We start from the raw sequence: 15,037 nt of genomic DNA on the forward strand, positions 1-15,037 counted from the left end.
TATCGCCTATACTCGAGTTATCAGGAAGGAAACTATGTGGGTAGGATTCTAACACTGTTTCCTTTTCATTTTCGTATGGTCTATGATCGTTTTCTTCTTTTGCATTTTTCCTTTTAATATCCTGAAGATGTCTTCTGCAATAGGGACGAAACGTTGATCATTTTATAAAGTCATTCGGTTTTTCTTTTTTCAAAACAACATAACGTCAACCATCGCTGGTATTTTTATTTTATTTTTATGCATATATATATATATATATATATATATATATATATACGCATGCATAAATATATATAGAGAAATAAAAAGGAACAAACCGTATTATGTGTTCATCAACGTTTCGTCTTTATTTCGAGACTTCCTCTGGATGAAATAAAGACGAAACGTTGATGAACACATAATACGGTTTGTTCCTTTTTATTTCTCTATTTTGTCGGAATATTATTTCCATATTTCTCATCATAAATATATATATATAAAGAGAGATTTTTGTTTACTATAACATTTTTATTCAAATATAAATCATGTAGAATATAATTGCACGTAATAGTTAAATCCAGGTTGGGGTTCCTCATTGAGTAATAAAACCCTTATTGATTGATTAACTAAAGATCATAAGAAAACCAAAAAAAAGAACTAATAGGGAATTAATTAAAATGAATGTTTAAAAGTTCTCTCCAATTCTCTCTCCTCTGATCTTGAACACGTAGTACAATGGGGTAAGGAGTGGCTGGTTACTTTTAATGCATCTAAAACCAAGCTTCTCTCTTTACATCATCAACATTCTGATCCACATATGGCATCAATTGAAATGAATGGCTCTCGTCTTCAGGAGGCCTCAAGTTTTGACAAGCTTCTGGGCTTGACCATTACTCCTGATCTTAAATTGAACACGTACATCAAATCTGTTGCCAAGGCTGCTGGAAAAATGGTGGGATCTTTCTATCGATCCGGTAGATATCTCACTGCTGATGCTATTCTCTATCTATATAAGAACCAGGTACGTCCAAGGATGGAATACTGTTGCCACATCTGGGCAGGAGCTGCTAGAAAGGACTTGTCCTGCCTTGATAGAGTTCAAAATAGACTTCGTAGCCTCGTAGGAGATGTCCTTTTCTCTTCCTTGCAACCTCTATCTCACAGAAGAGATGTTGCGAGTTTGTCTCTGATGTATCGTTATTTTCATGGAAAGTGTTCGACTGAGCTTCAATCTATGGTCCCCCCTTGCCAAACTTTTACAAGAAACACTCGTCTAGCTGTAAACACTATCAATAATTCCCCCCACTCTTTATCTGTGCCTAAACCTAAACGTAGATTCCATGAACAAAGCTTCTTTGTTAGAACTGCACGCCTGTGGAATTGTCTTCCGTTTTCCTGCTTTCCGGCTGACTACAATATGGTTGTGTTCAAGTCTAACGTAAATAAGTTCTTGATGAGCCGTTCCATATGTTATCAAATTTACCAAATTTTCATTACTAACGATTACTATATTGTCCAATTTCTACTGTACACTCTTTAACCCTTATCCTTGAGTGGCCTCTTGGCCTTGATAATGTGGTGATGCCTATGTAAAAAAAAAAAAAAAGAATATGCAAATTAGCTAGATCTTTTGCAGATGAATGCAATTCCACAGCCCATATATAACAAGGTTGTATTTTCTTTTTAAATAAATAGAAAAAAGGGTTTTTAATATGAATATCAATACACATACACACACACACACACACACAAATAAAAAACAAATTTATAGGAATATAGATATATATATATAAAACTTGAAGTTTTTTTCATTTTTCTTCCGCAGGTTTGACTATTTGCATAAAAAGCAATCTGGTGGCCAGGGACAATTCGGTCGAGTCATCGGAATTATGGAGGTTCGTTTTACAAGATTTTTTATTTATTTTTATTTTTTTTAGAATTTGTGATTTAAGAAATCTGTCAACTATGTAGCTTTCACCCAAATTCTTTGGGTCAGGCCGATAAGATATTAAGATATATACGTTGGGGGGGGGGGGGGTCATTCTATACTTTAAGACATTTTAATTCAAATACTTGGAATGACAAGTCAATCATGTCTTTTACCAGATCGTATCAATTATGTTCTTTTTTTATTATGGAAATCACTCCAGACAAGGCATGAAGCCACTTGATATAAGAAGCTACAAAAAAAAAATACCACTTCAATGTAAAATGTTAATGCCAGTGATAAATGTTATATTCCAACCCAGAAAATAGCTGTTATTTCCCCTTTGTCGGAAATGTTGTTCATTGCATGTGAGGATTAAAAGACAAAATAAGAGAAATGAGAGTTCCTATTTACAATGCCTCCCCACGGGATAGTTAGACACTCAGGTTGATTTTTTTTTTTTTTTTCTCTAAGAGAAATGAGTTACATAAACCGAAGGTCCACTTCCTACTCTAAATAATTTAATTGTTTTGTCTAATACTTATCAATTTACACAATAAAATATATATTGGTATTTATCTTTCAACACGCCTTGTACTCAGCTTAGGGCCAGAATGTTTTTCAATGTATTTTCAAATATGGTTTAGTTTTGTAGCAAAAATTTTACAAAATATAATATTTCGTTCGTTTTAGTGAAGTTTTGTTTTGTTTCTTATAATAATTAGGTTGCAATTAAATTGATTTTATTTATTTATTGATTTTATTACGTGAAATTTTAATATTTTGATTGATTTATTACATTTTTCTATATAAATTACTTTGTGAAATTATTCAACCTGATTAATAAATGCTATCTTCTCTGGCTGCTTTACAGGCGCTTTAAATTAGGTCGACGTCTTCTGGGGTGGGTGGGCTCAGAAAGAATGGCTGGCTACAACCTTGGTGAGGCTACATTTGGGGGCTGTAGGGAATATGGAGTTGCCCCTTAGTTACCATTGGTCCCAGGACTACTTTGACCCAGAGTGATAATACCTGCTAGGGCATCTGGTGCTACCAGATAAGGCTGTCTGAAGATATTGGCTTCCTGACCAAAAGGCCCTGTTGGTGGGGCATTAGAATATGACGACTGCCCCCCTGCAGAGGGTAAACGTCCCTCAATGGGGTTCCTGGATATGACCTTAAACTATATCCAGTCGTGAGGCCCCAGCTTGTGGGCTTTGGGGAGTGTGGAGCCACCCTTTAATTACCATTGCTCCCAGGTCCACTCTGACCCGGAGTGGTAGTACCTGTTAGGGTTCCAACTATGGGTTAAATAGAAACGGACTTAAAAACAACAAATATATTCTATTAAAAATTTTTTCTTCAAAATCTTTGGATTCGGCATTAAATAACCTGAAAAGGGTTGATATGCCGTAAAACAAAAACAACCAACCAATCCTGACCAAAAATTCATTAAGCATTACAGGCAACTGGGGACCGCCTGTGAAGGTAATATACTCTTGGAACTTCCTCGTTCAGAGGAAGCCAGTTCAACCTGCCTACGATGAATGCTATATAACAATGACTGAAATACTATAACCCATAACCCTTTTCCAGATCTGGGTTAAAAAAAAAAGCAACTTATAGTCAATTTGCTATATAGAATGGGTATTGTGTAAAATTATCTGAGGTGTTCTTCAATCCTCATGGTTTGTTTGTCGTTCACGTTGTCAATGGAATTAGCTAGTGGTCGCAGTGGTGATGTGGCAGCCAAAGTTTTCTGCCTTCCTCGATTTGTAGCTACAATAATGTATTAAAGTATTTAAAAAAACAAAAAAAAACTCCAACTTTCTTATTCAGTGGTTCATGTTCTTTCATTATCTATACTCGCACAGTATCAAACAGTTTACACATAAAGCTTTGTTTACTTCTTAACCCCACGGTCTCAAACGGTGGTCATTCTCTCAAACTATTGAATGCTACAAATGTTATTTGGAAATGTTACAATTGTAGAAGGGCAAGTCAGAAGTTTTTCAAAATCGTGAACAGTTATTTTTATTACCTTCATGGCTGATCATTCTACAAACCATGAGAACTTGAATCCCTACTATACATTATCCTTGAATGTCTTTATTTTTTAGGACAACCTGGCATGAGGATATTTTTCACTTCAAGTAAACACTGGCTAAATCCAAAATCACATGGTATTTGCAACCCTAATAAGATCTTAGTATGGCTAAGGTAGGCTCTCTCTACCGTGCTAGAAAACTACTGACACCTGAAAGTATCCTGTACCTCTATAAGGCAACCATTCGCCCACGTATGGAGTATTGTTGTCACATTTGGGCTGGTGCATCTGCTGCTAGTCTCTCGCTCCTAGACAAGGTTCAAAAGAGAGTCGTCAATCTGATAGGCCCTGAACTGGCATCTAAGCTTCAGCCTCTGTCCCATCGACGAAATGTTGCATCCCTCTGCCTGTTCTACAAGTATTTTAATGGTGAATGCTCTGACGAACTGCAGACACTTGTGCCCCCACGACGTAGACACCCTTGACAAACGCGACAGGCACCTAGATCCCACTCCCACACTGTAGAGATCCCTAGATGTAAAAGATCTTTCTACTCCAGTAGTTTCTTCCCCAGAACCGCTAGACTCTGGAATTCCATTCCAGGTCCCTGCTTCCCTAACTATACTGACATGCAGAAGTTCAAATGTAACGTGAACCGACATCTTGCTGCCCAAATCCCAACATAGTACCCCAGTAGTTGCTGCCCCTTATAGTAGCCCCCTACACCAAAGTGGCAATGTGCCTTGTTTGGGGTGAAAATGTAATAAAGAAAAAAGTTTTATTTTAAAAAAGTATGGCTAACCAACACTGCCTTTTACGAGTCTAACCTACCAGAGAGAACTTGAATGCCTTCTAGACACTATCCTCGAGTGTCTAACGTCTCTCTGTACAGGAGTTTGTTAGGAAAGCATGAGGATATTTTTTCCTACAAATAAACCTGACTAAATCTTCAAAATCATAGTATTTGCGTCCCAAATAAGATTTCGCTATGGCTGACCCATGTTGGCTTTAATGAGGAATGGTGCACTTTCTCCAACGGATGTTACTTCATATAATAGCACAAAGCTAGTTACTCCACCAGACTAGATGAATAATTGTGCCAACCAGCTAAAAGTGCTCTTTTGGCAACCATGCATATAAAGAGCACTTTTTTTTTTTTAGTAGGCACAATCACCCCAAAGAATGGTAACATATTTAAATGGTCGATTGGAGAGAGGAAAATTATGTTCCCAACTTCTTTACCAATGTAATGATTGAAAGGTAAAGGAGAGTGTTAATATCAAGAATGGAATTTTTTTAGAACATTACAAGGCCTGAAGGCCACTCGAGGATAAGGATTAATAAGCGTCCAGTGGTCAATGGGACAATGTAGTAATAATCGTTAGTAGTGGAAATTTGGTAAATTGGATTACTTAAGGGGGACGGCTCATCAAGAATTTGTTTACATTGGACTTGAAGAAAAATTTTATTCATGGAATCTATGATTAAATTGGATTACTTAAGGGGAACGGCTCATCAAGAACTTGAATGGAATATTCGAATGTCTATGTGTTTCATATAGAGATAAAGTGTTGAACCCAGAAAGTGGGGCTAACATTTCTGAGAAATTTGAAGCAAAATGAAACGTAAAAAAAGCAAGAAATTCTGTTTGGGATGCAACAACTTTGATGATGAAGCAATGTCAGGTCAGCATAAAACTTTTATGTCATCTGCATCTTATGATCAAGTGTACTTAGTTACTTTCGGGTTACTGAAATATTGCAGAGGTTTTTGACTTGTCCAAATAGATTTGCATAAAAATCAAATCAAATCTGTCAGCAGAAAGTTATGAGCGAAGCTTTAACATATCGTAACTGTCCATTTCTTTTTCTTTTTTTTTTTCTTTCTTTTTAAATTTTTCAAATCCACACTCGACCAACCTCGTCATCGCCACACACATACACACACACATTTAATACCGCACAATGCTTTTAGCATAACAAGAAAATGTATAATTTGAGTGTTTGTTTATGTATTTTGTTTTTGTCTTTGTTTTCTTACAAAGCCATTACCCCCCGAGGAAAACACAAAACTTGAATTTAAAGACGAGACAACAGGAACGAACATCCCTCGACCATTTATTCCAGCAATCAAAAAGGTAAGTGTAAACAAAGAACTTCAAATTGTGGAGTCGATTGAAAAATGTGAAGCTCCAATTTATTTGTTTAAATTTTAAAAAAAATGTTTTCAAAAAATGAAACGGCACAATAACTCATATGCTTATAAAATCCATTTACAAAATGTTTTTTGTGGACAGAAGCTAAAATTATCCAGTGTAGATTTTACTGCACACAGAAACTTTGTATTGATGAGATTAGGGATGCCTTATGCCCTTTGTGTCTCATGTTCCAAAAATCATGTAAATTGATCAAGTAGGGTTTGTTTTTTTTTTTTTTGTTTTTTTTTCATTCAAGAAAATCAAATTTCATGGCAAACTGAATGGGGGAGCTGCTGGGCATCATATTTGTTTAGGATGCGCACAGCTCACAAGGGTGGACAACTCAAATTGATTTTTTTTTTTCTCTTTAACCTCTCTAGAAGTAAGAGATCAGCAATGGCTGCCAAAAATAAATAATCACTAAAAATCATAAAATTTGATTTTCTTAAATAAAAAAAATAACTAGAATTCCTTAAAAAATGTGCGCCATAAAGATTTTTATTTGAAGTGTAATTCTAAATAAGTGCCAATTAATGTTTTTTAATTTGACTTTTTTTTTTTTTTTTTTTTGTAATTTTTAGGGTTTTTTGAAAGGATGTGAAAAGGGCATTCTGACTGGTCATAAAGTTGCAGGAATTCGTTTCCGGTTAATAGATGGTAAGTATTGGATTGATGTTGTGTTTGTGTAATTTTATGTGATGGACGTAGAAATGGTGTCTAAAACCGTTATAAAATCACAAATGTCCCAGTTCCAACAGTTCTACGAGAAGGAAAACTCTGATATATTTAATCCAAATTTTCATTACTAATGATTACTATATTGTCCAATTTCTACTGTACACTCTTTAACCCTTATCCTTGAGTGGCCTCTTGGCCTTGATAATGTGGTGATGCCTATGTAAAAAAAAAAAAAAAAAAAAAAAAAATCCACAAGATTGCTGGTTATGAAATCTTTATTTACAAAATCTGAAGAAAGATAAGACTGGAAACTTAATGAAGAAGAATTACTACACCAAGATGAATGATATATTGAAATTATATAAAATGATTAAATACTTTAAAGGTTTTCGTTTTCTTCTCTCCAGGTGCTCATCATATTGTTGACTCGAGTGAGTTTGCATTCTTCACTGCAGCTGAAAATGCCGTTAAACAAGGTAAACAGCAGAATGGCTTTTTATTCTTTCATTTTTATCTTGTCTCGGACAAGGTGTATAGCTCTACTCTACCCTGAATCAACCTCTCCTGAACCTTATTTTATTTATTTATTTTTTTTTGCCTACTGTATTTCCAAACTTTATCAACTACACAAGCTCCCCTGCCCTTTCCAAACTGTGTTGATAGAGTTACCTCAAGTCTTCTTCGGTCTGATTTTTCCTTCGTTAAAACATTCGCTGCCAACTACGAGTATTGTAACCTTCTTCATCATCATCAGTCTTCACGATAACTAGTTGGTGCCTTAGTGCGTTATCCCTTGGTGTTGGCATAGTTTCTCTCCATCACCACAGGACTTTCCATCTTGGCTCCAAACTTGCTTGCGCAGTTTAGGTGCAGTATCTGTTGCGCATCAGATAGACACCCTCTGAACCTCCAATCCTCACGTCCAGTGGAGCGAACCCGCGATGACTGGCAGCAGAGGAGGCCGCAGCTTCTGGCCGAAAGTAATCTCAGTGGGGTAAACAGTCGCCCTATCGTGTCCACTACTATGCCTTTTCTAACGAGTAAACATGTAACAAAATTCTTTTTCCATTAGTTAATGCGCGCTCAGCACGTACGATAACTGTCTTTAACTTGAACTGGCATCTCCAAATAACACCTATTGAATAGAATGTTTACGAGCTATCTCGTATTTGGCCTCTGCCATGTATTATGTTTTTTTCTAGCGAATATGTATACAAGTTATAAATTGAATGATTCACTATAAATAAAAGCTGATTTGAGTTATTTTATTACAAAAAAATGCAAACTGATGAAAACTGACAATTTCTTCAGTAAAAGTGGCTTGTGACAATTTCTTTATAAAAAAAAAAAATTGGCCCCTGCAATTCTTGCAAAAAATGGCAAATTCCTATAAAGCTATTTTATTACAAACAATATACAAACTGGTAAAAACTGACAATTTCTTTAGTAAAAATGGCTTGTGACAATTTCTCTGTAAAAAAAATTTCTTGCAAAAAATGACAAATTTTTATAAAAAATGTATTTTATTACAAACAATATACAAACTGATAAAAACTGACAATTCCTTAAAAAATAAATACAAATTTAAAATATATTCCATATTATTTATTTATATATATATATATTTAATATATATTCCACATTATTTATATATATATATATATATATATATATATATATATATATTTAATATATATTCCATATTATTTATTTATATATATATATATATATTTAATATTATATTCATATGCATTGTTGACTTTATTTTAGTGAAATTGCAGAAAAAATAGTTTAGCAATAGAAATAAATTTAATAGAGCTATAGTTGGCCATGAATATGTTAAGTTTTATCTGAACTTATTTTACCTAACAAAGCTCTTCGAGTGGCTATATTTTTCTCTAATTGAAAATTTTTTTACATTAAAAGGAAGTAATCACATAATGAGTTATTTCCCTTGATTTCAGCACAAATTAATACAGTAGAACCCCGGGATACGGTATTAAACATTACTAATAAAATACAGTACAGTATATAATACACATGTATATAATCAAATAACATTATAAATCAACCGTAAGGCGGGGTAAATACTGTAAACAACGGCTGGAAAAACATTGTATTCCACATCGTAACTTAAAAAAATGTATCCAGGGCCACATTTTGATTAAAATATGCGTACATATACTTATACAACTGGTGCTTTGTTTAAACCGCTGTAGACGGTTATAATGCACGTTACAGCTCAGTAGCATGAAGTCAGAACCAACTCTGGTGTCAAGATGCATATCACAAATTTACTAAATTAGAGCCCGGCATTCATCTGCGTTTTCAAAAAGACCAAAATAGTAGGAGCTCAGCATTCATTTGCATGTAGCATGACACTACAGATAAACTTTATCCCAAGTGAAATTGAACAACAGATTAAAATGGGAAGAAATTCACAAAACTTGCAGTCTGTACACATATGTTCGAACTTAATTCAAATGCCGCATTAACACAGATCCTATCGGGAAGATGGCAAAATGAGCCGACAACTTCCAACTTTTGCAGACCATCTACAGAAAACTCAATATAAAACAGAGAGAGTTTTCAATACGGATCAATCTTTTTTACAGTCAATTCACTGCATCTGATGTGAGCCCAGTTATCTTTTTAAAATGTGCTTCATTATAACTTGTTTTTTTGGTCCCTTGATAAACAAGGGATTGCACTTCATAATTCAGAGAGTTGCTACCAATATCTGCAGACACCACAAGAAAACTTGTCAGAATCTTTCAAACCATCAACTCTGTGTTGGTTTTCTACAGATCGAACTTTGTATGCAATTTTTCCTGATTCAGCAATAATTCCATGCACCAATGAATTGACGACTTCAAACTTTTGTAGACCATTTACAGAACTTAGTATCCTTAATTGGACCAGCAGTAGCAACATGTCTTCCACAGAGTTAATTTTCTGCAGAATACAGAGTTGCTGCTAACCTTGTAAGGAAAATTACCAAAGCTTTATAAAGTATGAAGGTTAGGCTCACTGATAACTTTCATGTTCTCCATATTGTCCCAAAGGCACTTCAGCTCCATGTTGGTTTTGTCATATGCAATTTTTCCCTCTGATTCCACCATAATCACCAAATCGTCAGTATACAACAGTTCCCAGGGAAATTCTTGTACAGAATTCCTGGATAATGCATTAAACGCAATGATGAATAGCAAATAATTCAATACCAAACTTAGAATAACTCAAAGACAAGGTTCAAAAAAAGAGTCGCAAATCTAAAAGGTGCCTCACTATCAACCAAGCTCCAACCTCTGTACCATCACAGCAATATCGCATTTCTGTGCTGTTTTACAAGTACTTTAATGGAATGTGCTCTGATCAACTCATAACACCTGTGCCCTCTCAACATACATATGCTCTGATTAACCTGACAATTAGCAAAATCCCACCCCTTCATCATAGAGATTCCGAGATGTTGCAAAGTCTTCTACTCTAATATCTTTTTCTCTTGGAATGCTAGACTCTGGAATTCCCTCCCTGCTTCCCCAACTGTACTAACATGCAGAAGTTTAAATGTAATGTGAACTGACATCTCGCTCATCTCCTTACATAGTCCGCTATAAACATGGTCTCAAATGGTGACACCTTATGTCCAAGTGGCAATATACCTTGTTTGGCGTGAACTAGAGTATAAAGAAAATGTACATACACCCAACTAACCTGGCTAGCAGCAAAATCCCACCCCTTCACTGTTGAGGTCCGTTTATGCTAGAAAGACTTCTATTCTAATAGTTTTTTCCCTTGGACTACTAGACTTTGGAATTCCCTTCTCGTTTCCTGCTTCCCTAATTGTACTAAACTGCTGAAGTTTAAATGTAATATTGGACAAACGCCTTGCTGCTCAACTCTTCACAGTTCCTTGTTAAACATAATCCTAAATAGTAGCCCTTTACGTTTCAAGTGGCAATACGCCTTGTTTGGGGGTGAAAAAGCAGAGAAGAAAAAAAATTGCACCTCCTCCTCCTCCTTCCTCAATGTACTTCTCAGTCACTCTGACTGCTACCTTCATAATCTGATCAAGAAATTTCAGTTGGTGATCGTTGCCCCTTTCCTTTATGCGAGGCTTGTTCCAAAAGAAATGCACCCTATTTTTTTAACTAAAAGAAAAAGTCGAAGAGATACGAAGATGGAAGTAGTACCATTAAAACGAGTAACCTTTTGTGCTGCAGAATTTATTTATTTTTTTTTTTTTTACATAGTCACCACCATTCTTAATGCACTTTTGCCAGTGATTGAGGGTGCGGTGGGGGGTGGGGTAGCTGTGCATGAACGTCTGGAGCGTGCTTTGTCACCACCTTTGAAATCAACAAACCCATCTCCTAACTGTCCTGACATCAACTGCATCAGCTTCATAAATGTTCAACAGGCGCCGGTAATGTCTTGATTGGTTCAATTTTTTTCTGCACGGAGGAATTCAATGACCCATCTCTTCTGGTGCATGTCTATGACGAGTTGCTTTCTTAGTTTTACACAGTCAAAAATCTGCAACAGGGAGCTGAAACTTTCAGGTCATGAATGCATAAGTTCAGTCATCATAACAATGCAATTTGCGATCCTTTCTGATCAACTTGGGTATAATAAAAAAAAAATAGGAGACATTACTTACTCTCATAAATATTCATCATTAAAAATTTTTTCACCTCTCATTTGTTTTTTTTTTGTTTGTTTTTTTTTTGTTTTTTGTTTTTTTTTTGTCTCTGCTCGTTTCCTTAATTAAAAACGAATTCTTTCAACCTTTTTCTTTTTTCAGTTCTAGAAGAAGGAAATTTCATGATTTTGGAACCAGTCATGTCTGTTGAGGTGGCCATACCCAATGAATTTGAGTCCAATGTTTTAATTGGGTTGAATCGACGCCATGCTGTCATTCTTGGGACAGATGCAAATGAGGGTTATTCAACAATCTTTTGTGAAGTAAGTAAAGAAAGAAGAAAAAAAAAATAGCGTTTTTTTTTTTTTTTCTTTTTTAAAGTCGATTTCGACATAATGATTCGTGTCTCTTTAGTATTAGATCGAAAATCACAAGTCAGAAAAATCAATTTCCATTACCAATGTTATCTACTTACTTTTTTATGTCAATTGCTACTAAAACCAATTTAATTTTCTAGCTTATCGCTTTTCCTAATTTTTGGATATGTTACTAAATTTGACATGGCAATTAAATAAGATACCACTGGGTTTATTTGAAATTCAATGTTTCGATTTTCGAATTTTGCTCTTAAAATGAAGAAGCGCTAAAATATTTTCAATTAAAACCAATGTTATTTACTTAATTGTTGTGTCGTAATTAGTTAAATATTACTGTATTATTATATAAAACCTGTGCTTTCATGATTTCATGCTACAAAGATCAGTTACATTTGTTTTCGATATGTAATGTAAACACAAAGGAAGTAAATCATACTTTCAAATGTTAATGCAGAAGGCACTTGTACAGTTTAATGAAGACATAAAAAAAAATTAAAATATCGAAAAAAGAAAAAAAAAAGGTTATATTGTACGCATCCGTTTTGGATTGAAGATTTCAAAAAATAAATTTCACTTAATTTGATCAAATAGTTTTTTTTTTTGTTTTTTTTTTACAGCGGAAAAACATGTTTATGACAGCGTGTTGAAGGTTGACATCTTTGAATTTTTTGAACACGCCATGGGGAGATAACTCAATATAAAGCACCGACACTCCCTCCCCATCTTTATTACTAGCTTTTCTTCTTAAAAATCAAACTTTTTGCTCGATATCATAACAAATTGTTTTTTCACTGTAAAAAAAAAAAAACTACTTGATGAAATTTAGTGAAATTTTTTTTTTTTTTGGAGAACTTCATTCCATAACGGATGCGTACAATTTAAACTTTTTCGATATTTTCATTTTTTAATGTCTTGATTAAACTGTACAAGTACCGCCTTCCAAAAACGGAAATCAATTTGTTGATCATTAAAAAGACAAAGTCATTCTAAGCTTTTTCTGCATTTTGTGCCAGAAAATGGGAAGAAAAAACCAAGAAAGATCTTTGAAAACAAAAAAACTTTCGAATTTGATTAAAATGATTTTTGTCAATTAAAAAAATTGGAGAGCAATCATCCCCCCCCCATCCACACACACACCTCAAAACAAATATGGTGTTGATAAAATTATTTTTTTTTTTTTTTTGGCACTTGTACAGTTTAATGAAGACATTAAAAAATGAAAATATCGAAAAAAAAGTTATATCGTTCGTATCCGTTTTGACATGAAGATCTCTGAAAAAAAGATTCACTTAATTTGATCGAGTAGTTATTTGGTTTTTTTTAATAGCGGAAAAACACGTTTTTATGAGAGCGCGTTGAAGGCAGATATCTTGGATTTGTTTTAAATTTTTGTTTGAATTTTAGAAACGTCAAAGGGAGATAACTCCATGTAAAGCGCCGACACTCCCTCCCCATCTTTAATACTAGCTTTTCTTCCTAAAAATCGAACCTTTTGCTCGGTATCATAACAAATTAATTTTTTGCTGTAAAAAAAAAAAAACTACTTGATGAAATTAAGTGAATTTTTTGTCGGAGAACTTCATTCCATAACGGTTGCGTACAATTTAAACTTTTTTTTTTTTTCGATATTTTCATTTTTTAATGTCTTTACTAAACTGTACAAGTACCTTCTTTTTTTTTTTTTTTTTAATAAAATTGGCAGAATGAGTTTTTAAAGTTCAATCTTTGCTCTCTTTGTTCCACTACAGGTGCCGTTAAATGAAATGTTTGGCTATGCAACAGACTTGCGCTCAACAACACAGGGTAAAGGCGAATTCACAATGGAGTTCAGTCGGTACTGCCCAACCCAGTCAGAAACAGAACAAGCTTTGATTGATCAATACCAGGAGAGTTTAATGGCTGTACAATCAGACAAGAAGAAGAAAAAGAAACGCAATTGATGAAGATGAGATGTAAAAAAAAATATTGTAGATAAAAAGAGGAGGAGCTAAAAAATATTTTGACTTCTGTTCAGCATTGATGATATTCATTTCTGTAAACCATATAAATATTCAACATTTCTATAAACCATATAAATATTAAACATGGGCCAGCTTGTAATACAGACATTAAACCCGATGATGAAGGTGGGGGGGGGGGTTAATAAATTAATTGTTTAATAAAGTTTTTTAGTTTGTTCTTTTTGTTTCAACTTGATATTTTTTTCCAAGATATATTCCAAGAAATATCTTGAAAAGAATTTCAAGATATTTTTTTCCAAGATATATTCCAAGAAATATCTTGAAAAGAATTTCAAGATATTTTTTTCCAAGATATATTCCAAGAAATATCTTGAAAAGAATTTCAAGATATTTTTTTCCAAGATATATTCCAAGAAATATCTTGAAAAGAATTTCAAGATATTTCCCCCCCCCCCAAAGAATTTTTTTTTTTTTTTTTTTTTCAAAGATTTTTTCAACAATATTATCTACCACATAAAATGTGACAGGGAAAAGCCTCTAAGAAAGGTTATTTCAAAAGTAAGATCTATTTTTTTTTTATAACTCAAAACCTAAAACGTTGAAGAGCTACAAAGACTGGAGTGGTACCATTCAAACGAGCAACCTTTTATCCTTCAGAACTTCTTTTTACTACACTCTTGCCAATCTCTTTTGATGCTTCTATCGTTCAGAGCACATGTTGTTACATCTCTTGCCATTCTGAAATCGGCAAACCCATCTTCTAACTGCTTACATTAACTCCATCAGCTTAAAAAATATTCAGCAGGCATTGGTGGATGTTTTTTTTCTGCATGGAAGAATTCAATGGTGCGTCTCTGCTTCTGACGCACGTTCATAACAGTGGTTGCTTTCTTAGAGTCTAACGCCATGAATATCTGCACCAAAGAGATGAAACTTTCAGGTCATGAATGCATAAGTTCCGTCATCATAACAATGTAATTTGCAATCCCCTCAGATTCATTCAGACAGAATGAAATAAACAAAACAAAAAAAAAACAGGTATTACTTTTGAAACGACCTTTGTACAAGAACATATCTTCAAAATAAAAATAAAAACAAGGAGTAATTGAATATATAAATATAGTCAGCCGAGTCTAACGCTCATCTTATTTTTCCTTTAATAATATTATTGGAATTCTTTCCCCATTTCCTTGTACCTATTTGTGAATTATTCCATGGATTTCTGC

The 15,037-nt window shown here is 34.1% G+C and overlaps 1 protein-coding gene across 2 annotated transcripts in view; it reads left to right on the top strand.

Annotated features, from left to right (window-relative positions):
• LOC145296902 (elongation factor G, mitochondrial-like) overlaps positions 1-14,013 on the top strand; it is a 98,049-nt gene extending 84,036 nt beyond the window's left edge. For both annotated transcript variants that reach the window (XM_080143064.1, XM_080143065.1), the window contains exons 16-21: positions 1,805-1,874; positions 5,998-6,090; positions 6,732-6,807; positions 7,236-7,304; positions 11,636-11,796; positions 13,599-14,013. In XM_080143064.1, coding sequence (XP_079999190.1) covers positions 1,805-1,874; positions 5,998-6,090; positions 6,732-6,807; positions 7,236-7,304; positions 11,636-11,796; positions 13,599-13,790 — 661 coding nt within the window. In that variant the 3' untranslated portion in view covers positions 13,791-14,013. The remainder of the gene's footprint in view (positions 1-1,804; positions 1,875-5,997; positions 6,091-6,731; positions 6,808-7,235; positions 7,305-11,635; positions 11,797-13,598) is intronic.
• The last annotated feature ends 1,024 nt before the right edge of the window (positions 14,014-15,037 follow it).

This window comes from Euprymna scolopes, chromosome 17 (genome assembly GCF_053919585.1).
Source record: "Euprymna scolopes isolate OS-2025 chromosome 17, ASM5391958v1, whole genome shotgun sequence".
NCBI lineage: Eukaryota > Metazoa > Mollusca > Cephalopoda > Sepiida > Sepiolidae > Euprymna > Euprymna scolopes.